At 39.6% G+C, this 25,777-nt stretch overlaps 1 protein-coding gene across 6 annotated transcripts in view; it reads left to right on the top strand.

The window, feature by feature from the left end:
- MTM1 (myotubularin 1) overlaps nucleotides 1-25,777 on the top strand; it is a 75,739-nt gene that overhangs the window by 26,231 nt on the left and 23,731 nt on the right. For 4 of the 6 annotated variants that reach the window (XM_073358366.2, XM_073358365.2, XM_073358367.2 and 1 more), the window contains exons 4-7: nucleotides 907-1,001; nucleotides 2,250-2,360; nucleotides 3,509-3,610; nucleotides 24,219-24,302. In XM_073358366.2, the coding sequence (XP_073214467.1) occupies nucleotides 907-1,001; nucleotides 2,250-2,360; nucleotides 3,509-3,610; nucleotides 24,219-24,302 (392 nt within the window). The other 2 variants (XM_073358368.2, XM_073358370.2) reach the window with 2 other exon arrangements.

The raw sequence follows: 25,777 nt of genomic DNA, 5'->3' as shown, positions 1-25,777 counted from the left end.
TAATAGAGCAAGTGATGGAGGGATTGGAGGCAGGGTATATCAGGGGGAGCAGGAATGGCTTCCTGGATTTTCCTGATGTTGTTAGGGTACTACAGAGTGAGTGGGAAATCCTGATATGGGTGGGTGCGTGGGGAAAGTGGGCCAGGGGAATAAGTGGGGAGAAAAAATGGATATACTGCACAATGAAATCTCTGTTTAATGAGAGCAGTAATAATACCTGCTATAAGATTTCTTCACAAAGCTTATGATAGATCTTAAGAGCAGTTATTTATATATGTAGTAGTATTTCCTTGCATTGTAAATGCCCTCACTAATTGGTCGTAGTGGTACTGATGTATTTACGGTGCCTCCAGGGCTCCAGTATTTGCATTATAGGCTGCCCTATGAACTGTTCTTTAGTTCTGGTCAAAGTGAAATTGAGTAGTTCTCCCCAGTGTGAACTGTTAATGATGAGCCCCGACACACCTTACAAATAGAACTGTGTACCTTGACACAAGAGAACTTATTGCAGAGCATCAAAAGATGAAACAATATCAACATTAAGAATGTTTTCACTGTGGAATCTTAAAGGAACAGTCCAGCAGCTACAAAAGGAATTTTAAATCCCAGTCGCTGCCTCATGTTTGTGTAGTTCTTTCGCACAGCAGTGAGAAAGAGGAAGATACAGATGTAGTCAGAAATCAACCGACTCGGGGCGGTTGTAGAACCTGAAACATTCAACTTTTTTTCCTAAATGTCTATTTATTAACATGTCAAAATTTTCCCCTCATGTGGGTCCTTCTCTTAATAAATTTTTTATTATGAGTACAGTCATCCTTTTTATTGCTCTTATTAGTGTTGTCTTTAACTCCTAAATTATGCTTTTTTCATAATATTTTAAAGGTAAATGCTGTGTTTCCTTTACAGACAAGGAAGTTATCTACGTTTGTCCATTTAATGGTGCTGTTAAAGGAAGACTGTATGTTACGAACTACAGACTATACTTAAGAAGTGTGGAAATAGTGAGTAGTGTGTGTAAACATTTGCACAATGCAAATCTGCATAACTGAAGATCAGTAATGAGATGCAGTTGTTGTTTTGGTCCCTTCTAGCCTTGAAATGTATGAATCTCTGCCCGTAGAACAGCACTGCTGGGGGGATAGCAATGGCTGCTCAAGAAATTATGAGTACAAAACAGAATAAAACTAAATCATGGGCTGCTCTGTTGTGATCAGACTCAAGGTTTTAGAACCCTTGAACTGAGATCATTGTGATCTCAGACAGTTTTTATTACTTGGATGCAAAAAGTTGGCAATATTTAGATACAACAAGAGTGGGCAATTTTCCTCTTCAGTGCTAAAGTTCATTGCTGTGACAATAGTTTTACGTTGCCAATACAAGAGTAATTTATTCCTGCAGCGGAGTTCATGTGAAGAAAAATAGAGCTGTCACAGAGAAGATTTGCATTGTTAGCAAAAGGAAGGTGATGTTCAGTTAAGATAGTAGCAGAAATATTAGGTTTTTAATAATCAATATGGTTTTAATTTTACTGCTTAATTTAAAAAAGTTAGTATATAATTTTTCAGGTTTCATTGTCTTAGCTTAGTTTGTACTCTTACAAATGAATGCAGGCAAGATTGTGATGTTGCCTTTGAAAGATGAAAATTATTCATTACTTTTCTCAGATATCTGTGCAGTCATTTATCGTTTCAAACATTAACAGAAAATTACAAACCAGCTCAACTTACTTTAAAGCTATATTTTTTCTTAATTGTATGAATATTGTTAACACTTTTGAGAATGAATCTATTTGTCAGACAGATCCAAACCAATAGCCTTACTAGAACTGTAGCACCTCTGGATAACTTCTCAGTTCACTGATTTCTGTTCTACCTACAATTACACAGTCAGAGCTAATGTAGTGTCACTACAAGGTGTCTTCTATGCTTTTTCCTCTTTTCATCAATATCTTGAGTGAAACTAGACACAAATTGGCAGTTCTTGAAAAAAAATCAGATAGGCAGGGATATAGTGACTTCACAATTTTTCAACGTACATTGGGAGGAAAAGAACTTATCACCAGGTCAGTTTTGAGTCTGCATTGCAAAGTTAAAGCAAGAAACAAACTCATTTACAGAATACATGACACCTGCTATGTGTATTTTTATGACTATAATAGATTACATATCTTGTGATTTTAAAGAAGTTTTGTATGAAGCTTAATGGCAGTAATACTGTATTTATTTTTATATTTTATCCTTTCTTTCCAGGATCCAGTTGTGATATTGGATGTTCCTCTGGGTGTAATTGCAAGGATTGAGAAAATGGGAGGAGCTTCAAGTAGAGGAGAAAATTCCTATGGACTAGATATTACTTGTAAAGTAAGACTTGCAACAATTCATTAAAAAGAGAGAATTCATGGATGTCAATTTTTCATTGCATACATCTTTTGCAGAAATTAGAAAACAAAGTATTTTGTTCATCCAGCAATTTGGAATTCATAGGGTAAATTTACTTTTATCCAAAATGTGCTCACCCCCCGCCCCATCCTACAGCTAAATCTAAAGAAATAGCTTTTCAGAACTATCTAGGAAAATAATTATAATGTGTAACTGCTGTTGTCACCAAATGCAGGGAGAAAGATAGCATTTTGTAGTAGTAGACCAATGATCTTGTATTGTAATACGCAGTTTTAGGGCGCATCAGTGGGATTTTAATCACTTTTATGAAACAAGGCCATAATTCATGCATCAATAGTTCCTTATTTTATGGACCCTACTGGTCATTAATATATTATCTTATAGACTTCTTAAAAGACCCACCCATTGTCTTATAGGAAGGGTCAAATAGTTGTATTAGGTTTCATTGCCAAAAAAAGGACCTTAACCCAAAGGTGCAGGCATACTTGTAAAACAATACATCTGTTTTCTTAAGTCTCACAAGATTTGTGGCTGTGTATATTGCCACAGAAAATACGGTTATGAGAGGAATTCCTTTTTGATAATCCAGGAGTCCTTGATATAACTCTTGAATGGAATATGTAAGCCATAGACTCTGTTCTCAACAGTAACATGCAAATTTCTTAATTTTAAAGTTAATCAAGAGGAAATGTCTGAGTACAGTGTAGTCTAGACAGCTTGTTGGCAAAGTACTCATGTTGTAAACATAGAATAACTCATCATCCACAAACATTCAGTAGCCCATGAGACTTGCTAATGAATCAAATAATATTGCTTCTGACCGTTTTAAGCCAAAGAGGAGGAGCACCAGTGTTGCACAGTAAGGTAAAACTCTTTATTCCAACCAAATATTGTATGTGAAGTTGTTAAATTCTTTATGCCTTAAAATAAAGTACCCTTTTTTTTTTTTACACCATGAAGTCAGAGAGATCTTAAAATGACCATTCAGATTTGTTTTTGATACATTGAGTACATTCTAAATCATCATCATACAATACAATACTTATAAATAAAGTAAAGATACTGTACTACTTTGCTTATTTTTTAAAAGGTAATTGTCCTCATTTTAGGATATGAGAAATCTACGGTTTGCACTGAAACAAGAAGGTCACAGCAGAAGAGATATATTTGAAATCCTTACAAAACATGCTTTTCCACAGTCACATAATTTGGTAAGTTAGCACTATTGTACTCTTTAATCCCTTTTTTTAAATGCAGAATTGTTTCCTCACCGTTCTCAGTTAATTACTGTACCTGGTGACAGGCACCGTAGATGCATAGAATCGTAGGACTGGAAGGGACCTCAAGAGGCCTTCTAGTCCAGTCCCTTGCATGATTACTTACAAAAAGAATCGCCACCCCATGTCTAATCTATACAGAAGAACTGTATTCCTTGAAATTCATTTATCTTAAGATCTTTGCCATTTAAAAACATCCAAGTATATCTACTATTATTAAATACGTATACTTGTATCTTCCAAATCCCCTGTGACCCATACAGTTGTTATCATTGCCCGTCAGAAAACATAAGTTACGTCTTTCCTGGTCATGTTAATATAATGCTACTTAAGCTGTTTGATTTCCCCCACCCCTACTTCCCCCTCTCCAAACATTAAATTGTTCGGCAGTCTCCGAAGCAATCAAAGTGAGTCTCCTGGCAATTGACATTTAGGACAAGTAGAGGTAGTGAGCCAGCCCATATTTTATTGGCAATTATTAGTGAATAATATAATTAGAAGTTAATACTGTACTGAATTTGCACAGATTTATTGCAGATAAAAATCTTATGGAAGAAGTTCATTGACAGTGAAGCTAACAAATCCGGATTTTTGGGTCTATGCCTATAGGAGAGGGAATACTTTCACCAGGGTTCCTTGGTATCGCTGAAAATATGGTGTCATGGAATAAAACTGAAATTTGTGGGCAAGTACTCAATAATGTGGACTCCTCTTAGGCATTTTGGAATAAAATATTTGAGTGAATGAAATTTTGTATTATGCAAAAGACAAAAACAAACCCTGTGAGGGACAAAGATTGTATAACTTCGGCTTGGGAAATGTTTCAGATAAATGCCACTGCAGGTTTAAGCTTAGAAAAGTTGCTCTCATATTTCATAAGCAAATATATATAATATATGCATGATGCATCCATTGGTATAATTATACCAACTTTTTGCTTAAAATTCAGCTCACCTGCTCTGTTTCCTCATTGGTTAACAATCTTTAGTGCTCTAATAAAATGTAAAGCACAACCAGCCTTTGAAACTTACAAGTTACAGGTAAATGAGTGCACATTTTGCAAGAAAATAAAATTTCTGAGACAAATGGTAATTCTAAATGCTTTACTTGTAAAGCCTTCTTGCCATGGCCTGTGTTCTGAATCAGTTGCTTAGTTACTATCCTGCTTAGGCCATGTCTACACTACAAAAATAACCATGCCTAAACATACAACATGGTTTGTCCACAACCATATTTAAACATGGTTATTTTTGTGGTGTAGATGGGGCCATAAATCAGAGTTGACACTCACAGTGTCCTGTGATTAATTCTGCCCCAGAGACTTTCCCCACAGTGCTTAATTACTCAGTGGGTAAGAAGTGGGAATTAATGTTGTAAATTACTCTACAGTTAGAGAGAATTTTCCAGTTTCAAAAACAAATGTTCAGAATATTTGCAGCTGCTAGTTGCTGTTTAGAAGTGGCACACCAGTCTGTCATATACTTACACCTAATCTCCTTGTAAAAATATTTCCAACTTTAAAATATTTTACTTATGCCTCTTCCAGGTGCCTTGGTACTGTGTATGCTTGATGCTGTCCCAGGTGACACAGCTTGATATTTTAAGAGATTCTAAGGACCCCTTTCATGCAGGTCCCACAACTGGGTCAGAATAGCATGGATTCATTTTTATTAGTGTATCCAGGCAACCTTCAAATATAATGTAATCACAGTAACTGTAGCAAACATTAGCACTGCTTATTTGCAAGGAATAAAACATGCAGCACAAACACAAACTAAAAAAGGAAATAGGATAGCACAAACAATATTGGTAATGCCCTTAATAAACCTTGTTGCAAAGAATGATAAAGGATTACATTCAATATATATTCACGGTCAGAGCCTAACATTGGCTCTCAGGGTACGCCGGATTATGTGAAAGTGACTACAAGTGAATGGTATAGAATGAATTGCTGCATCCTGTGTAAATTTGTTTTCTTCTAAGTTCAGGCTTAGTCCTCCATAGTGTCCAGAGTCTCGTCCACTCTATAAACTCCTGACTAGCCTTCTTGATGAGTGTAGTAAAAATTCACCACTCATACACAAGCCCATAATTTAAAGAGCCCCTCTTCATGTGGCTGATAAAACATTAAATGTCTTTCCTACTGAGTCCAGGGCATCTACAGTCCAATATCACAGTAGTGACCAGTCTTTAAAGAACCCCTAGCCCTCCATGTGTGTGCTTTTTTTGCGCACACACTGTTTCAGATAAGAATCATTGTTGGCTAATTTAGGACCTTGTGCATTGCTTCCTGGTATGGTGCTTTGTAAAAGACATTGTGGAGGTGTTATTGAAACCATTTCAGCCTTCTGAACCATTTGTTTCCCAACATGTTTGTCTTCTGAGATGGTTAACTAAAAATTCACTCTTTTAGCTGTCAAATCCAAATAAATGTCATCTGCTTTAATTCTCTTAGGGAAAAAAGAAAAATTTAAGAGAATTATATGGAAAAGTCAGTGTATCAAATATGAATCAGAATGTGATCAGTAATTGTTTACTACCTGTTTTCTTGGAACACTGTATTTAAAAAATTTTAAAATGTGATACATTTTTTTAAAAGTGAAAAGTTTTATACCTGGGATTCTGCGCTTCCACAGTTGTGATTGGCTACTTCAATAACCTGCAAAACAGAGCAGGGAATGCAGCTCCCTTTTGCTTCTTGGATTTAAATAATGTGCTCAACTATAGCAAGTAAATCAATTTTTACTTTGAAAATGAAAATTATCATTAAATTTATTAGCAATTTTTAGAACTAAATATTTAGCTTATTACTATGTTGGTCATTTGGGACTTTTAGGGTGTTTGTTGTGTACATAGTTGTGTTTTGTAGCTCAGTTTTATTTTAATGTCCCAAGGCTAGCCATAGGCATAGCCATCCATTGCAGATGTTCTTGAGCTGCTGTTTTTTAAGCAAGTGCCGTACATTTGTCATCAGTCTGTTGCCATGGGTATTCTTGAAGTACAGTAATAATGTTAACAAACTGGCTGTTTTCACTTTTATTTGTCATGTGATACAATTTTATAGGTGACAGTTAAAGCAAGCTGTTGAACCTGAATAACAGAGTATGTTTGGCTAAACTCTAAGCATCATCTCTTCATAGATGTACTTTAAAAGCTGTTGCTGAATAGCTTTTATAATCAACTTATCAAAAAAACCTTTGTTTTTAAGAAAAATCTTAAAATGTATTGCTTATGTTTTATAACTTCTAAATGCTCTGCTGCATATCTTGGGAGTCTAAAAAAATCAGATGTTAGAGTAGCAGCCGTGTTAGTCTGTATCAGCAAAAAGAACAGGAGGACTTGTGGCACCGTAGAGACTAACACACATTTATTTGAGCATAAGCTTTCATGGGCTACAGCTCACTTCATCGGATGCATTCAGTGGAAAATACAGTGGGGAGATTTATATACACAGAGAACATGAAACAATGGGTGTTACCATACACACTGTAACAAGAGTGATCAGGTAAGGTGAGCTATTATTAACAGCAGAGCTGCGGGGGAGGGAACCTTTTGTAGTGATAATCAAGGTGGGCCATTTCCAGCAGTTAAGAACGTCTGAGGAACAGTGGGGGTGGGGAATAAACATGGGGAAATAGTTTTACTTTGTGTAATGACCCATCCACTCCCAGTCTTTATTCAAGCCTAAGTTAATTGTATCCAGTTTGCAAATTAATTCCAATTCAGCAGTCTCTCATTGGAGTCTGTTTTTGAAGTTTTTTTGTTGAAGGATTGCCACTTTTAGGTCTGTAATCGAGTGACCAAAGAGACTGAAGTGTTCTCAGACTGGTTTTTGAATGTTCTAATTCTTGACGTCTGATTTGTGTCCATTTATTCTTTTACATAGAGACTGTCCAGTTTGGCCAATGTACATGGCAGAGGGGCATTGCTGGCACATGATGGCATATATCACATTGGTAGATGTGCAGGTGAACGAGCCTCTGATAGTGTGGCTGATGTGATTAGGCCCTGTGATGGTGTCCCGTGAATAGATATGTGGACACAGTTGGCAACGGGCTTTGTTGCAAGGATAGGTTCCTGGATTAGTGGTTCTATTGTGTGGTGTGTGGTTGCTGGTGAGTGTTTGCTTCAGGCTGGGGGGCTGTCTGTAGGCAAGGACTGGCCTCTCTCCCAAGGTCTGTGAGAGTGATGGGTCGTCCTTCAGGATAGGTTGTAGATCCTCTCCAACGCATCATCAAGGATCTACAACCCCATCCACTGTTCCTCAGATGTTCTTGTCAACTGCTGGAAATGGCCCACCTTGATTATCACTACAAAAGGTTCCCTCCCCCTCTCTCCCCACCCCCAGCTCTCCTGTTAATAATAGCTCACCTTACCTGATCACTCTTGTTACATTGTGTATGGTAACACCCATTGTTTCATGTTCTCTGTGTATATAAATCTCCCCACTGTATTTTCCACTGAATGCATCCGATGAAGTGAGCTGTAGCTCACGAAAGCTTATGTTCAAATAAATTTGTTAATCTCTAAGGTGCCACAAGTCCTCCTTTTCTTTTTAACAAAGTCAGAGGATGCCTTCCTTGGAGAAAGAAAGGAAACACTGTGGAGGAAGTGCAATAGAACCTCAGAGTTATTACCACCTCAGGAATGGAGGTTGTTCATAATTCTGAAATGTTCGTAACTCTGAAAAAAACGTTATGGTTGTGGGTTTTTTTCAAAAGTTTACAACTGAACATTGATTTAATACAGCATTGAAACTTTACTATGCAGAAGGAAAATGCTGCTTTTAAGTGTCTTAATTTAAATGAAACAAGCACAGGAACAGTTTCCTGACCTTGTCAAACCTTTGTTTTTTAACTTTTCCTTTTTTTTATTAGTTTACGTTTCACACAGTATTGTACTGTGTTTGCTTTTTTCCCCCATCTCTGCTGCTGCCTGCTCGCGTACTTCTTGTTCCAAATGAAGTGTGTGGTTGACCAGTCAGTTTGTAATTCTGGTGTTCATAATTCTGAGATTCTACAGTAGATCCCTACTTTCCTGCTTTGGCAGGTCCTGACACGATTGGTGTGGGTTTCAAATTGCCAGCCGTTGCATAGGTAGAATACACAAGGAGGAGGTGTGTTGTTTTGTGAACCTAGCTCCTCATCAGTCTGCCCACTGGGCTTGTATGCTTCCCTTGGGATAAAAGACTGTCAGGTAGATAACTGTATCACTCCCAGCCTGCATTGTGGTAGCGGGGAAGACTTTCTCCTGTAACTCCTACCTTACTCCATGGCACTCTTGTGGTACATTAATAGTCAGGATAGACTTAAATTATGGTGATGTAAAGCCTAGGGAAAATGGCCTGTTTCTTCTGGCTAAATAAGTAATTAGTGCCATGTTTCAATGGTCTTTGCTGACAAGATCAGCATTTTGTTGACTACCAGCTTTTGGGTCTGCAAGGAGTTTTCTCCCATGGCAAATTGGCTGTTCCTTAAATATTTTTTAAACTTGTCTAAAGCATCTGTCAGCGATCACTTAATATAGACTTCAGTACTGAGCCAGGGAGGTTCCTGGCGGAAGAAGAGTGAGTGAGCCCATGTGAAACGAAGCTATTCAATTTTAGACTTATTACATTGTGATGCATATGGAAGATTCCCTTTTGGTTTTTGGTTGTTACCTTGTCTTTTCCAAGTACAGGGTGGGAGTAAAGTGATGAAGGGATGGGTTGAGAGCCAACTATAGATAGGCCTTATGATCAGAATCATAATTGACATACTCTGATGTGAAGGCTAGATTTCTTCCTGTGGGGAACTGATTTAGGGAGTTTCAGCCCAGTGATCACAGTGAGTGATGAGTGGGGACACTGTGCCTTCTGCCCTGCCGCATATTTTGGACCTCTTCAGACTCTCTCATGAACAGATTTGACATACTGAACATGGCTTTGCAATACAAAAGAATATTTCATTATCTAGGGAGGTAAGGAGAGGGGTTCAGGGTTTGTTGTTTTGTTTTTTAAAAAGCTTAGAACATGACTCTGACCCATGACTGTAACTAAATTTTGAGCTCTCCTATGGGACCCTGAGAGCTATGAAATGTAGACGTTATGTGTGATGGGTGATCAGTAAGTGGATGCACTGTGGTGCATCTAAGGTTGTTACCTAGCTTCTTACCTCCCATGTGAAAGCATGATTTTCTTGCTCTGGAGTTTCTCTTGAATTGTATGCAGTGCTTCTTAACAAAATGCTTCCTTGCCAGGCTGTTTTGAACAAATTTGCCTGAGAGAAATCCTTAAATGAAAGCAGCTTCAAAAGAGCAAACTTAATATTGCCCATCATCTGAACAGTTTTATATACTCCGATCATATTTTTTTAAATCTGAAATAATCTGTGTGTTTCAGATGTTTAATTTCTGCCCAGCAGCTACTTGTTTCCTATTCTTGGAACTATATATTTAGATTCTTATAAGGTTGTCCATCACCGTGGTATCAGAGCTCACTTTGGGCTAATGATATTGGTATAACCACTGTTTTCTGCTGGAGCAAGGGGTTTGAAGAAAGCTAATTTACTTCTTATAGGGAGGCCTACCGACTCCTGTACCAATCAGTGGGTAGTATTGACATCAGCACTCATCAAGCCAGAAAGGAAACCGCTGTGAGGCAGGAAGCCTAATGAAGAAAAAGGCTAGGGTTAACAGATCCATCCATTATGCTGAGCTCTGATTGTTACAGGCACCACCCATGTACTTGCTCCCTGCATTGTGTTGTGAACACATTTTTATTTTAATAATTTAACAATTACAAGTCGATTTGTCTCTCTGGCTTTTTATGTATTATTTACTATAAATACTAACATTATCTTAAATTTTTGATTATATAAGTTACTGTTTATCATTCACGCTTTTGGGTCTTAGATCCTCAACATGAGGCTGTTGAAATTTCTCTAGGCCTCAGGGTGTTTTGATTTTTGACTGTAACAGTAACAGGGTAAAAAATTGAGCCTGACCATCAGACACCACTTTCTGCTGACTATAAATGCTGCTCCATATGCTCTCATCGTTTTCCTTCTGGACCTAATTCTGCTTGGCAGTAGGTGTCAGATTCGGTGAAGAGACCTAAAAAGGAAGCTCCAAGTATCTGCCTTGCACAGAAAAGAACTTATTTGAGGAGCTGGTAAAGATAACTTTACAGAGGGTGAAGGAGACAAAAGGTCATATTGCATTCTCCTGTGCCTACAATCTCTGCATTATGCATCTTGGGTCGCCCTTTTAAAGTAGGGAAAGGAAGGGCTGTGCTTTGTAAGCCAGCTTTCATGTGGATGACTGGCTTCAAGGAAGCGCTATACTCCCTTGCATGGTGCATTAAGCCTTGGCAGTACCAAAAAGCCCAAAGGCAAGGTTTTTAAGAAGTTCCAGCGCATTTAGCCAACTTGCCATTACCAGTAGTCCACTAAGCCCTATCTCTCAGAGGCAGACTGGGGGCCTCCGCCACTCCACTCCACTCTGCCTGTTCACCTTAGATATATGGGTCCTGACTATTGTGCAGTAAGGCTACATGATCTGCTTCCAGATTACCCCACTCTGAGGGTATTTTTGTACTTCTTAAATATAGGGGTCAGATCAGGCTGGTGAAACACTTCTAAGGTTCCCGTATTTTCAGCATATGGAAGCAGATTTAGGTTTCAATCCAGCAAAACACTTGTGTAACTTTTATATGTGTGAGCAGTCATTTTGACCTCAGTGCAACATGACTTTATGTGAGTGAAGTCATGCACAGGACTTGGCAAGACTGGGGCCCTACTGTTAATACTGCTACAGCTAAATCTGTGTGCATGCTGCTCTACATTCTGGAGTATGCATGATGGACAAGTTATCAACTGAACAGGATTCAAAACTACTAAACTGCTTTTAAAAAAAAAAAAAGTAGAGCAGTAAATATGGAAGTAAACTTCAAAGACGTTAACACAATATAAGCTACTCCCATGCCCTAGCATTGTCCATTTTAGTTGTACTTATGCAATTATTTTTTAAAATTGTATATGAAAATGATTACACCTAAAATTTACGCCTAAAATTAGGTGTAAATTGTCTTTTTAGGTGGCTATGTAGACTTAGTATTTTTTATAACTTGTATTAAAGCTGCATTTTGCAGCTAATATCACTTTTTCCTTTTTGAGAGTAGGAGAGTGAGCTAAACTGTAAACCCAGTAATTGAAAGCTGCATGTACAGTACACTATTTGGATTTAGAGGAGCTGCATTTTAACACCGTAATCAGGTATGTTTTGTCTGGTGACATTTAGACACAGTGGCTCTTTTTTTTTTTTAAATAGTGAGGGATGAAAAATACCATCTTGATCAGTCAAGCGAAATATAAAGGTTAACATTAAATGTCTGTCTTATGCTAAATGGTATCCATATGGCCAACTAGCACAAGTCTTTCTAAACCTTAGATTGATGTATTCTGCATGGAGAACCTCCACAAATCTGTGGGAATTTTTATTAGGAAAATTCACTGCATGCTACAGAATTTCATTTACTTTTCAATTTATAAAATTTATCTATTAGCAACTCTTGGCATGCATACAGAATTTATGTAATTTTAAAATGCTAAATTGACACCATATCAAACTCCTAGAACCATGTCTCCTGTAATGGAAAGCACACTGGCCTAAAATTAATACATTAAAATGTTTCTTTACGTATGATAACAGCAACACATTAGATTATTCATCCAAGATTTTAATATCTGATTCACTTGTTTAGGTTATTTTTTTTTTCATTTCTCTGTGTGCTGAGACGCTGAAAATCAATTAAGTTAGTTTCACTGTTAGGATCTTGGCACAGAAATGCTTATTTGTTTAAAAAAGTTTCCAGGGAATTTTTTTTAAAAAGAGATTGTTAGGGAAACAGTCTGTGACCATATTTTTTTTTATTTGCACATGTGTATATGCACTTATAGATGTGAACTGTAATGTCACTTGTCAAAAAAAATTGTTCCAAAATTTCCCTTGTGACATTAGTCTTTTATGAATCAGTGCATGGAAAAGCAAATCCCTCTTATATAAAGGCAAAGATTTTATATATATATATATAAATTGTTTGAACAAACTTGATTTAAACTAGAAAATCTAAAAATAAGATATGGAGCTTAGGGTATTATGTCCTTAATTCACCCTGTCATGCTGTAAGGCACAAAAATACATTGTCCTGTGTGTACCTGCTGAAGTAACAAAATTTTCATGGATGTTAATACATTCTCTGTCAAATAGTGCACTCTAATGCTCAGGAGGTTGTTGAATTGTAGCAATGAAAAAAATGGTTTGTATATGTCAATATATTAAAAGCTGGAGACTTCTGTATAGAATAGTAAGTCGTCATGAATTGTGGGTGATATTTGAGGCTTTACAAGTTAGCTGGGCTGGTTCGTGTGTTGACTTTGTGCTGTTCAGTAAGGAGGGACAACTTGTTTAATTTTATTTAGATTTAAAAAAAATACTTAAAATACTGATGTTAATTGTTTTAAGAACCAAAAAGAGTGGCATAAATGCTTAGATTTCTCAATTACTGCAGCTGTCCTCTACAGTGAAAAAAGCTGATGGGGGAAATTCACAGTAGCAGACATTGCTATACGTTCAACAGCATTTTTTGTTTTTTGGGCACTCAGACCTCTTGGTAGGTAAACTGACAAAGTAACAATGAAAGGTCATGCACAATATAATCAGCAGTCCCTGGAATAATATTTTATTGTTGCCATTATTGAATATTGAGTTACTGTTATTTTGCAAGTACACTTAATGAGGTAAACTACAAATTCTGCTTTCTGATATAGAGTACAGCCCGCTGCAGTGTGTGTTTCTTAACTTCACACAGCAAGTGTTGGACTCCCACAGCCCAGCTAACACTCTGACTTGACAGTGGTTAGAATTCATCTGATTTATAAAGGTGCCAAGTTACTTGAGTTCAGTAATATTTTTAACCCTTCAATGAGCTCCAAACAGTAACAGCTGGATATTTCTTTCTAATACGTCAAGATTGATGAACACTTTCGTTTTCAGTCCACCTCACTTTCACCCTTGGTTGTCAACTCTTATATAAACTAGAAACCTTTAATTGTTGAGAAACATCAGCTGGGGGATGGGAGACTATTACATTTCTGACACTGAGATCCAAGAATGAAGAATTTCCCTGCCACTTTTCATCTCTAGCAGTAAAAGAATCAGTTACATTTTGAGAACATTACAATTGGGTTGCACTTTTGGTGGAACTGAAAAGTCTATAGCTAAAGCACTTTTATTCCCAGCATGTCAGTGGTCTAGAGTAAAAATTTTTAGCTAACGTTGGTGTAAAGGAACATAATTTTAAAAATTAGTTTTATATAAGATTGGTAGGAGCAGCAATGGGTCTTCATGACATGGTTTTGCAAAACATTTTGACTTGAAGCGTCACCATGAAATACTTGACAACAATTTCAGTATGACAGTGTGAGGTTATTACATTTCAGAAATAATCAGGTTTTAATTATTATGCAAATACGAGATGTTTCATCTTCATTTGCAGGCAAAATCAGGTAAGGGTTGCATGATTAGCTGAATTGTAGTAATAGCATCCTAAAGCTAAGGATAACGAGAACTTTGTTTTAAATGTTTTTGCTGTGAAGGTAACAGCCTTTTCATTGAATAACAGAATAGTGAGGGTATGTCTACACTACGGAATAAGGTTGAATTTATAGAAGTCGTTTTTTTAGAAATCGGTTTTATATATTCGAGTGTGTGTCCTCACAGAAAATGCTCTAAGTGCATTAACTCGGCGGAGCGCTTCCACAGGACCGAGGCTAGAGTCGACTTCCGGAGCTTTGCGCTGTGGATAGCTATCCCACAGTTCCCGCAGTCTCCGCTGCCCATTGGAATTCTGGGTTGAGATCCCAATGCCTGATGGGGCTAAAACATTGTCGCGGGTAGTTCTGGGTACATATCGTCAGGCCCCCGTTCCCTCCCTCCCTCCGTGAAAGCAAGGGCAGACAATCGTTTCGCGCCTTTTTTCCTGAGTTACCTGTGCAGACGCCATACCATGGCAAGCATGGAGCCCGCTCAGGTAACCGTCACCCTATGTGTCTTGGGTGCTGGCAGACGCGGTATGGCATTGCTACACAGTAGCAGCAACCCCTTGCCTTGTGGCGGCAGACGGTACAGTACGACTGGTAGCCGTCATCGTCATGTCCGAGGTGCTCCTGGCCACGTCGGCTGGGAGTGCCTGGACAGACATGGGCGCAGAGACTAAATTTGGAGTGACTTGACCAGGTCATTCTCTTTAGTCCTGCAGTCAGTCCTATTGAACCGTCTTATGGTGAGCAGGCAGGCGATACGGATTGCTAGCAGTCGTATTGTACCATCTTCTGCCTGGCAGGCAAGAGATGAGGATTGCTAGCAGTCGTATTGTACCATCTTCTGCCTGGCAGGCAAGAGATGAGGATTGCTAGCAGTCGTATTGTACCATCTTCTGCCTGGCAGGCAAGAGATGAGGATTGCTAGCAGTCGTATTGTACCATCTTCTGCCTGGCAGGCAAGAGATGAGGATTGCTAGCAGTCGTATTGTACCATCTTCTGCCTGGCAGGCAAGAGATGAGGATGGCTAGCAGTCGTACTGTACCATCTTCTGCCGAGCAGCCATGAGATGTGGATGGCATGCAGTCCTTCTGCACCGTCTGCTGCCAGCCAAAGATGTAAAAGATAGATGGAGTGGATCAAAACAAGAAATAGACCAGATTTGTGTTGTACTCATTTGCTTCCCCCCCTCCCCTGTCTAGGGGACTCATTCCTCTAGGTCACACTGCAGTCACTCACAGAGAAGGTGCAGCGAGGTAAATCTAGCCATGTATCAATCAGAGGCCAGGCTAACCTCCTTGTTCCAATAAGAACAATAACTTAGGTGCACCATTTCTTATTGGAACCCTCCGTGAAGTCCTGCCTGAAATACTCCTTGATGTAAAGACACCCCCTTTGTTGATTTTAGCTCCCTGAAGCCAACCCTGTAAGCCATGTCGTCAGTCGCCCCTCCCTCCATCAGAGCAACGGCAGACAATCGTTCCGCGCCTTTTTTCTGTGCGGACGCCATACCAAGGCAAGCATGGAGGCCGCTCAGCTCACTTTGGCAATTAGGAGCACATTAAACACCACACGCATTATCCAGCAGTATATGCAGCACCGGAGCCTGGCAAAGTGATACCGGGCGAGGAGGCGACGTCAGCGCGGTCATGTGAGTGATCAGGACATGGACACAGATTTCTCTGAAAGCATGGGCCCTGCCAATGCATGGATCATGGTGCTAATGGGGCAGGTTCATGCTGTGGAACGCCGATTCTGGGCTCGGGAAACAAGCACAGACTGGACCGCATAGTGTTGCAGGTCTGGGACGATTCCCAGTGGCTGCGAAACTTTCGCATGCGTAAGGGCACTTTCATGGAACTTTGTGACTTGCTTTCCCCTGCCCTGAAGCGCATGAATACCAAGATGAGAGCAGTCCTCACAGTTGAGAAGCGAGTGGCAATAGCCCTGTGGAAGCTTGCAACGCCAGACAGCTACCGGTCAGTTGGGAATCAATTTGGAGTGGGCAAATCTACTGTGGGGGCTGCTGTGATGCAAGTAGCCCACGCAATCAAAGATCATCTGATATGAAGGGTAGTGACCCTGGGAAATGTGCAGGTCATAGTGGATGGCTTTGCTGCAATGGGATTCCCTAACTGTGGTGGGGCCATAGACGGAACCCATATCCCTATCTTGGCACCGGAGCACCAAGCCGCCGAGTACATAAACCGCAAGGGGTACTTTTCGATAGTGCTGCAAGCTCTGGTGGATCACAAGGGACGTTTCACCAACATCAACGTGGGATGGCCGGGAAAGGTACATGATGCTCGCATCTTCAGGAACTCTGGTCTGTTTCAAAAGCTGCAGGAAGGGACTTCATTCCCAGACCAGAAAATAACTCTTGGGGATGTTGAAATGCCTATAATGTATCCTTGGGGACCCAGCCTACTCCTTAATGCCATGGCTCATGAAGCCGTACACAGGCAGCCTGGACAGTAGTCAGGAGCTGTTCAACTACAGGCTGAGCAAGTGCAGAATGGTGGTAGAATGTGCATTTGGACGTTTAAAGGCGCGCTGGCGCAGTTTACTGACTCGCTTAGACCTCAGCGAAACCAATATTCCCACTGTTATTACTGCTTGCTGTGTGCTCCACAATATCTGTGAGAGTAAGGGGGAGATGTTTATGGCGTGGTGGGAGGTTGAGGCAAATCGCCTGGCTGCTGGTTACGCGCAGCCAGACACCAGGGCGGTTAGAAGAGCACAGGAGGGCGCGGTACGCATCAGAGCAGCTTTGAAAACCAGTTTCATGACTGGCCAGGCTACGGTGTGAAAGTTCTGTTTGTTTCTCCTTGATGAAACCCCCCGCCCCTTGGTTCACTCTACTTCCCTGTAAGCTAACCACCCGCCCCTTCTCCCGTCAATCACCGCTTGCAGAGGCAATAAAGTCATTGTTGCTTCACATTCATGCATTCTTTATTCATTCATCACACAAATAGGGGGATGACTACCAAGGTAGCCCAGGAGGGGTGGTGGAGGAGGGAAGGAAAATGCCACACAGCACTTTAAAAGTTTACAACTTTAAAATTTATTGAATGACAGCCTTCTTTTTTTTTTTGGGCAATCCTCTGTGGTGGGGTGGCTGGTTGGCCGGAGGCCCCCCACCGTGTTCTTGGGCGTCTGGGTGTGGAGGCTATGGAACTTGGGGAGGAGGGCGGTTGGTTACTCAGGGGCTGCAGTGGCAGTCTGTGCTCCAGCTGCCTTTGCTGCAGCTCAACCATACACTGGAGCATACTGGTTTGGTCCGCCAGCAGCCTCAGCATTGAATCCTGCCTCCTCTCATCACGCTGCCGCCACATTTGAGCTTCAGCCCTCTCTTCAGCCCGCCACCTCTCCTCCCGGTCATTTTGTGCTTTCCTGCACTCTGACATTATTTGCCTCCACGCGTTCGTCTGTGCTCTGTCAGTGTGGGAGGACAGCATGAGCTCGGAGAACATTTCATCGCGAGTACGTTTTTTTTTTTTTTCTTTCTAAGCTTCACTAGCCTCTGGGAAGGAGAAGATCCTGTGATCATTGAAACACATGCAGCTGGTGGAGAAAAAAAAAGGGACAGCGGTATTTAAAAAGACACATTTTATAAATCAGTGGCTACACTCTTTCAGGGTAATCCTTGCTGTTAACATTACATACATAGCACATGTGCTTTCGTTACAAGGTCGCATTTTGCCTCCCCCCACCGCGTGGCTACCCCCTCAACCCTCCCCCCTTCCTGTGGCTAACAGCGGGGAACATTTCTGTTTAGCCACAGGCAAACAGCCCAGCAGGAATGGGCTCCTCTGACTGTCCCCTGAAGAAAAGCACCCTATTTCAACCAGGTGACCATGAATTATATCTCACTCTCCTGAGGATAACACAGAGAGAGAAAGAACGGATGTTGTTTGAATGCCAGCAAACATACACTGCAATGCTTTGTTCTACAATGATTCTGGAGTACGTGTTACTGGCCTGGAGTGGTAAAGTGTCCTACCTTGAAGGACGCAATAAGGCTTCCCTCCCCAGAAACCTTTTGCAAAGGCTTTAGGAGTACATCTAGGAGACCCGCGAATGCCAGGGCAAAGTAATCCTTTCACATGCTTGCTTTTAAACCATGTACAGTATTTTAAAAGGTACACTCACCAGAGGTCCCTTCTCCGCCTGCTGGGTCCAGGAGGCAGCCTTGGGTGGGTTCGGGGGGTATTGGCTCCAGGTCCAGGGTGAGAAACAGTTCCTGGCTGTCGGGAAAACCGGTTTCTCCGCTTGCTTGCTGTGAGCTATCTACAACCTCCTCATCATCATCATCTTCTTCATCCCCAAAACCTGCTTCCGTATTGCCTCCATCTCCATTGAAGGAGTCAAACAACACGGCTGGGGTAGTGGTGGCTGAACCCCCTAAAATGGCATGCAGCTCATCATAGAAGCGGCATGTTTGGGGCTCTGACCCGGAGCGGCCGTTCGCCTCTCTGGTTTTCTGGTAGGTTTGCCTCAGCTCTTTCAGTTTCACGCGGCACTGCTTCGGGTCCTTGTTATGGCCTGTGTCCTTCATGCCCTGGGAGATTTTGACAAAGGTTTTGGCATTTCGAAAACTGGAACGGAGTTCTGATAGCACGGATTCCTCTCCCCAAACAGCGATCAGATCCCGTACCTCCCGTTCGGTCCATGCTGGAGCTCTTTTGCGATTCTGGGACTCCATCATGGTCACCTGTGCTGATGAGCTCTGCATGGTCACCTGCAGCTTGCCACGCTGGCCAAACAGGAAATGAGATTCAAAAGTTCGCGGTTCTTTTCCTGTCTACCTGGCCAGTGCATCTGAGTTGAGAGTGCTGTCCAGAGCGGTCACAATGGAGCACTCTGGGATAGCTCTCGGAGGCCAATACCATCGAATTGTGTCCACAGTACCCCAAATTCGAGCCGGCAAGGTCGATTTAAGTGCTAATCCATTTGTCAGGGGTGGAGTAAGGAAATCGATTTTAAGAGCCCTTTAAGTCGAAATAAAGGGCTTCATTGTGTGGACGGGTGCAGGTTTACATCGATTTAACGCTGCTAAATTTGACCTAAAGTCCTAGTGTAGACCAGGGCTGAGTTATAGTATATAAAAGGGGTGAATCCAATGAGTTAGAAACAGAAGAACCAGTGAGCAAGGATTGGCGTTGTTTGCAAGTGGTGGGTTTTTTTCAGTGCTCCTTTTTGTTTTCCATAGCAGCTGTTATCGTACATTCACTGTAAAAAGACCAGTAAAACAGTTACTAAAAATGGCTAAACCAGGTTGTCATCTGACAACCTCCAGAGTCAAAATTTTCTTCTTCTGTAGAGTTCCAAAAATCTCTTACTGATGATGTCATACAGTATATAGTTTATTTTCATATATGAAGTGGTGATGGTAAAGTTAGATGTTAAAGTTGAATGTAAGCCTGTGAGGGCTTTGAAGAGGAAGAGGCTAATATGTATATTGAGAATTTGTGTTGGCATTTCCACAGAAGCGAACAGAATTATTCATGTAGGGAGTGTAAAAATTTTACCAGTGTTGAAACCTTTTTTCATAAAATGCTGTTTCTCCTACTCCTTCCCTTGCCCACAAATTCTGTGGTGTTGGATACACCGTTAGTGCTTTAGCTCTAATCAGTGAAAATATTTTCATCTGCTTATTTGGTGTCCTTAGTGGATTTATTTATTTAGGTTTTAAGCTTTTTGGGAAAGGAACGGTCTTATTTGTATTGCCAAAGCCAAGCATTGAAAAATCATGAGTCAGACTGCGAAAAACCTTGGACATTTTAAAAAATGTTAAGGTGGTTTCAGAGTCTCTGTGGTGTGCTTGCTTCGCTTTGCATAAACAAACAGTCCATTGGATCAGGGGCTTTGAACATGGGTCTTTCCCATCCTAGGTGAGTGCCCTAATCCCCAGGTTTCTCTGCCCCAGGCACTGTACTGCAATGTGGGAGACTCAAGTTCAGATCCCTGCTCCACGTCAGGCAGAGGGGGGAATTGAACCTATGTTTCCCACATTCCTGGTGCGTGTCCTAACCTCTGAGCTAAACATTATAAGGATGATACTACTGCCACCTCCTCCTTCTCTGACACCTCTGGCCACTTTGATTCTGGTCTCCCAAAATCAAACTGTTTTAGTAGTGTCACCAATTCACAAATAGTTTCAGGTTAGGCAAAACTGTATTTTTCATTAAATAAACTATTTAATGAAAATTTTTGCCCAGCTCTAGCTGAAAGAAGTCTGATGAGACAAGTGTAGGTGGGAGACAAATGACTTAAATGCTTATTGCCTTGCCTTTAATGGTATGCATTGGTGGAATATGCAGTCAAGAATCTTTAGCTCAGTTAATCATAGAATCATAGAAGACTAGGGTTGGAAGAGACCTCAGGAGGTCATCTAGTCTAACTCCTTGCTCAAAGCAGGACCAACCCCAACTAAATCATCCCTATAATTAAGGTTCTTGAACGGGGATGAATAAAAATAATTTAGATTAATTGAGAAAAGACTTCAAAAACGTTTACTGCTTGTGAAACATTCATACCTATGTTTATTAGAGATTGAAAAAGGAAGCAATTTCACCCTCTTGAAACTTTTCTGCTTTGGATATTCATGTATTTTGCTGTGAAAGAAAGACCTAGGATGAGAGTGGAGGTGACAGTGGAGAATGAACTGTATTCGGTTTTAAACACTAGCATTTAACTTCCTTTTGTCTTCTTACAGTGTCTAGTCTTTTAAAAAGAAAAAGCTTAAGTGGAAGGCAGAGGGAGAATGTTTAGCTTATAGAGCAATCTCTACCACATTTTTCTTCTCTAATGAGTAAGATCATTGATTGTTACCAGACCTTTATTTTGGATGATATATGTACAATATATGCTTTTTAGTAATAGCTTATTCAACTCCTGTGTAAGGATACAGAAGCACAGTAGGCCTCCACTTTTTAAATCCTTTCATCTTTTACCAGAAATGTTATAGTAGACCTAACATTTATTTTGAAAGCATATAACATGCTGGGATTCTCCTCCTAGAGGATAGTTCCAATAAATATATTGAAAAGCCCCAAATGCTTCCTTCATTCCATATTCTTCTAAAGCTTCATGTCTTCACTGCATTTCATAATTGTGTTGTGCTGTTATATGTTTTAATGAGATACAGCAGATTTTTGGCACAATTCAATTGACTGCTTATATTCTAGCTTTTCTAAGGATATCTAGTAAAGTAAACAATTGATAATGCTCACCTTTCAGGACTTGTAGAATTAGCTTTCTTCTCAGTTTGTCAACTCTGAGAAAAGTTAAAGGAGTTAAAAGTAGTTCACTTGACTCCTAAAGGGAACTTATCATTTCTAAATACTATGTTCTTAAACTTCTGTGGTTGCTCTCTTAAAGTTTTAGATCATCCTGTTGTTCTAACGAAGAGACTAGAATTTGTATATCTATATATTTCAAAATAAGACCTGAATGACATATAATACACATGGGAGCACAGAGTCCTGCTTTAAAAGAAATCTCTTTTCCCATTGTAAGCATTCATCCCCTCTACAGACAGTTTTCTCATTTTAGTTTTGAAACTTGAAATTAAAATAAGGGTTTCCCTATGTCATTCTCCATCTGAAAAAGATTTTTTTGTTATTTTCGTGGTGAAACATACAACTTGGCTACTTCTAGATTGGGTCACCAGCTTCTTGATTTATTTTATTTTAACAGGAAATTTATCAGCGATAGGAATATTTAATCTATGCTGGCATAGAGTACCAGAGACAGCTTGTTCTTATTTTATTTCTCAGTGATTGAACTGGGGAATGTTTTAATTTTCCAGTGAAACCTGCATTTAAGGGTCACCTTGAATAAGTAACAAACTCCTGTTTTAAGAGATCAATTTCTCTAATATTTCCAGTATTATTTTTGTTCAGCCTCTAGTTTAAAATTGCCCTTTTCTGTGTTGTGATGGTAGGCCCTTGGGTGGATTCTTATGAAAGATGGATCAAATTTTGTGTATAATAAATTACCACTTTAAAATGGCCATGTGCTATGAGTTCAGTGCACATAAATTACTTCAGTGGTTTGTGAGCTTCTGTTTTTGTTCAATTATTTTTACAGTTCTTCTGCCTACCTTCAAATATTCACTTCTGTTTCTAGTAGACCTCTTTTTCTTGAGAGACATGGGCCCCCTAATTAGTACAATCAACTTCAGTCAAAATTTATTTAAGGCTTACTCCTATTGAAGGTTGCCATGTATAAAGAGGGGAAGTGTAACTATTTTCTTTACCAAGTTGTCTGAGAATTAATTTGGAACTGAACACTAATCTAATAGTAATTTTGTTGCGCTTAAGCTGTTATAGTTCCCAGTTCTAATGGGTTAGATGCAATATTTTCTTAAATAGTACACGCAATTACAATGTATGTGTAATAACTAATTTTTAAGGCTTGTCAGTCTGAGATAGAATGTGTGTTTAGGGAAATGAAAACCACTCTTCCTGTTGCAGGATTCCATTTTAAATGTTTTACTCATAAGTGACTGTTTGATTTAAACATGTGCAACACGTCAGGCCTGAGTTAACCCAAAATATCCGGTTGGCTCAAGCTACAGAAGGCTGTAGGTCCTAGCTTCATTGCAACTCAGCCTATTCAAGAGAAGGACTTGCCTGTTGAAGAAGCCCATGCACACTTGTACCTATGGCACATTTGTGAAGAATTCCTTAACCTCCTGAGATGCAGTAATCTAATTTCAGGATCTTGATTCTTACGTACCAGGACGTGTTCCTCCCATGCCATCCTCCCCGTACCAATTACTATGTGTCAGGCTGTGGTTAGTCCAGCTCTAGACTTGTAAGTGTGAACTGCACAGCTCTGAGAGGCTTGATGATCCAGCATCAAGTTTATCTTTTCTAAATGTTGTCATATGAGTAGCAAGGTGATTTCTTGTCTTATTGTTAGACATCATCTGCCCTGGCCCTCTCCTCCCCTTACAGCTGTTCTACAGCTCTCTCGAGGCAACATCCTGGCACTTCTTCTCTCACCGCCTGTCCTTGGGCTATAAAACCATTTCTTAGTTTCTTTCTCCAGCTGGCGTAACAAATAGTTGATATACCACAGAGTCATTGCTTTTCACATTGACGGAGGTGCTTTGAGTCCACACCATCATTGCAATGATTGTTAAAAGCAATGAATTATGTAGCATGTTACCGACTTGAAGGTGGCCAAAACAAGGAAGTAAATAGGAATTAAAGGGTACCATAAAGTTACTGGTAGGAGTCCTAGGTAAGAGGATTCTAAACAAGTATGAATGTTTCTCAAAAAAGGTGAACCTAGCTGTATTGAATCATTGAGCTGCATAACCTATAGAAAGCCAGCTTTTATAAAAATTAGGGAGTCTTTTCCAACTCCATATTAAAGCTACTGAAAGGTAAACTGCTTCCTTTGTCCTGAGGTTGCTATATGACTTCAAGTGCCTTTATACACATCAGCAACAACCCAATCTGTTCTCCGCCTTCATGTTTGTATCTAATGTCTTGAGTAATAATAGCATTGACAGTTATTAGAAAAGAAGTTGTTTACTTTGGGTGGAATATGAAACTACCTGGAATGTACAAAAATTTAAAATCACTCAAGGAGTCACCTGCTTGGTTTAAAATATATAAAAATAATTTCTTACCATTTTCACCCTCCTAATTTTCAGGTTTTATATTATTTTTCAAACTTTTTGTTAAAAAATTTATTTTAAAACTCTTTTAATTGTCAAATTTACATTGTTTCATTCAAGATTTTGTGAATATCTAGAGTACAATACAAAAAGTACTGTTTTACATTCATCTGTCACACCTCAACTTTGAACAGAACATACAATGAGGGTAGCAACACCAGAAAATTGATCTAGTCATTTGGGACATGATGAGTGAGGATCTTTCTTGTGTAAGCTACCTTCAGTTGGCATTCTATGTATTAAATTCCTTTGTCTTCCCTCTTACAGCCTTTTTTTGCATTTGTAAATGAAGAAAAGTTTGCTGAAAATGGTTGGATGGTTTATAATCCAATGTCTGAATACAGGAGACAAGTGAGTTAAACATTATCTGAAAATGTAGAGAGACCTGGTTTTTGTATGTGAATTTCAGAAAGTAGCAAGGTCATTTGTCACCATTTTTGGCGGGTGGAGGAGGAGAATAAATTGTGAAGTAGAGAAAGGTTGACAGATCTGACAAAAAAGTAAGATTAAAAACAAAACATGGTGGAACCTCCAAGACTGTTTAAAAAAAACAACAAAAACTTAGTAAGGTGTCGCTGTATTTCTTTTTAGACTCTTGATAAATACCATTATAGCACGCTATTATTATTATTTAGTAGATTTACTGAATAGTTACAACAGTTCTCAATTGTCTATATTGCATGTAAAATGAATTATAGGACAACACAAAGTTTGATTTTTACATTGTAAACCCTGCATTTCACAAGTTTATAAATCAGCTCTAAAAGCTGTTGGGGTTTTTTTTAGCTGCATGCACTGGTCAGTATATAATATTAAAAAATCTAGAAGTTTTCACTCTTGGAAGTCTGTGTTGCTAATTTTGGATATTTTGAGCCCTGCTTCAAAAGTTGAGAGAGTGACAATGTAACAGAGGCATTTAGGATACTTTAAGTATGCAAATTCCATCCAGTCTGGTATTTCCAAAAGTTTAGAAAATTGCTTATTATGGAAACTGCACATTCTTTTACAGTGGTTGTTTATATAAAATCAGTTCACGCTTTGAATTGATATGGAAAAAAAGTAATGGCAACAAAGGAAAGGGGGCATGGTATACTTAGTTTTAAAAGGCATGTTTGTTAATTAGGTAAATACATCTGAGAATAGCACCAAAACTATTTTCATGATGACATATCGCATAAATACTAAGTACATTAAAAAGTTTTAAATTCATGTTTACACAACAAGCCATCATAACTCTCTTGGATTTTTTCCTTGTAATTTTCTGATGGGCTAAGGAGTATCCAGATTCACGCAGCATCTGTTTGGTCCGAGGTTTAGAGGCCCAGGCCTAAAGAAAAGGTAAAAATTCAAACACCCACACAAACCCCACTCAGTGTGTGTGAGTGTATGGGGAGCTTGTTAGCCCCTCTGAATTCGCTGATGGGCTGTTGGGGGAATAGAGTCTCCTGAGTAACATCCTGTTATATCAGTAGTCTGTTCAGCTAAGAGGCCATTTTGTTTCCTAATCTAATCAGGAGTCTGCTTTCAACCTCAACAAACTTCAAACAAATATAAGACTCAAGCTTTGTTAGGGTATGAGAAGGAGAAAATTTGAGAGGAAGGCCTTTCCTCTAATTCTCTCTTCAGGTTTGTGCCTTTTTGTAACCTTTTTTTCACAGGCAGGCTGGAAAGGCAGTTGTCTCTGTAGGGGGAAAAAGCTTTTCTTTACCCCTAAATTAGGGAGAAGGTTTTTTTCACTTGTTGTTGAACTATTTTTTTCTCCTAATTTCAGTGTTGTTTTTTACATGAAGGTCTAGTTAAAATACAGTTTGTGAAAAGGACCGCCT

The sequence above is a fragment of the Lepidochelys kempii genome, chromosome 9 (assembly GCF_965140285.1).
Source record: "Lepidochelys kempii isolate rLepKem1 chromosome 9, rLepKem1.hap1, whole genome shotgun sequence".
Taxonomy (NCBI): domain Eukaryota; kingdom Metazoa; phylum Chordata; order Testudines; family Cheloniidae; genus Lepidochelys; species Lepidochelys kempii.
Note: the sequence above shows the minus strand (reverse complement) of the source record. Positions and strands in the feature narration are given on the sequence as shown.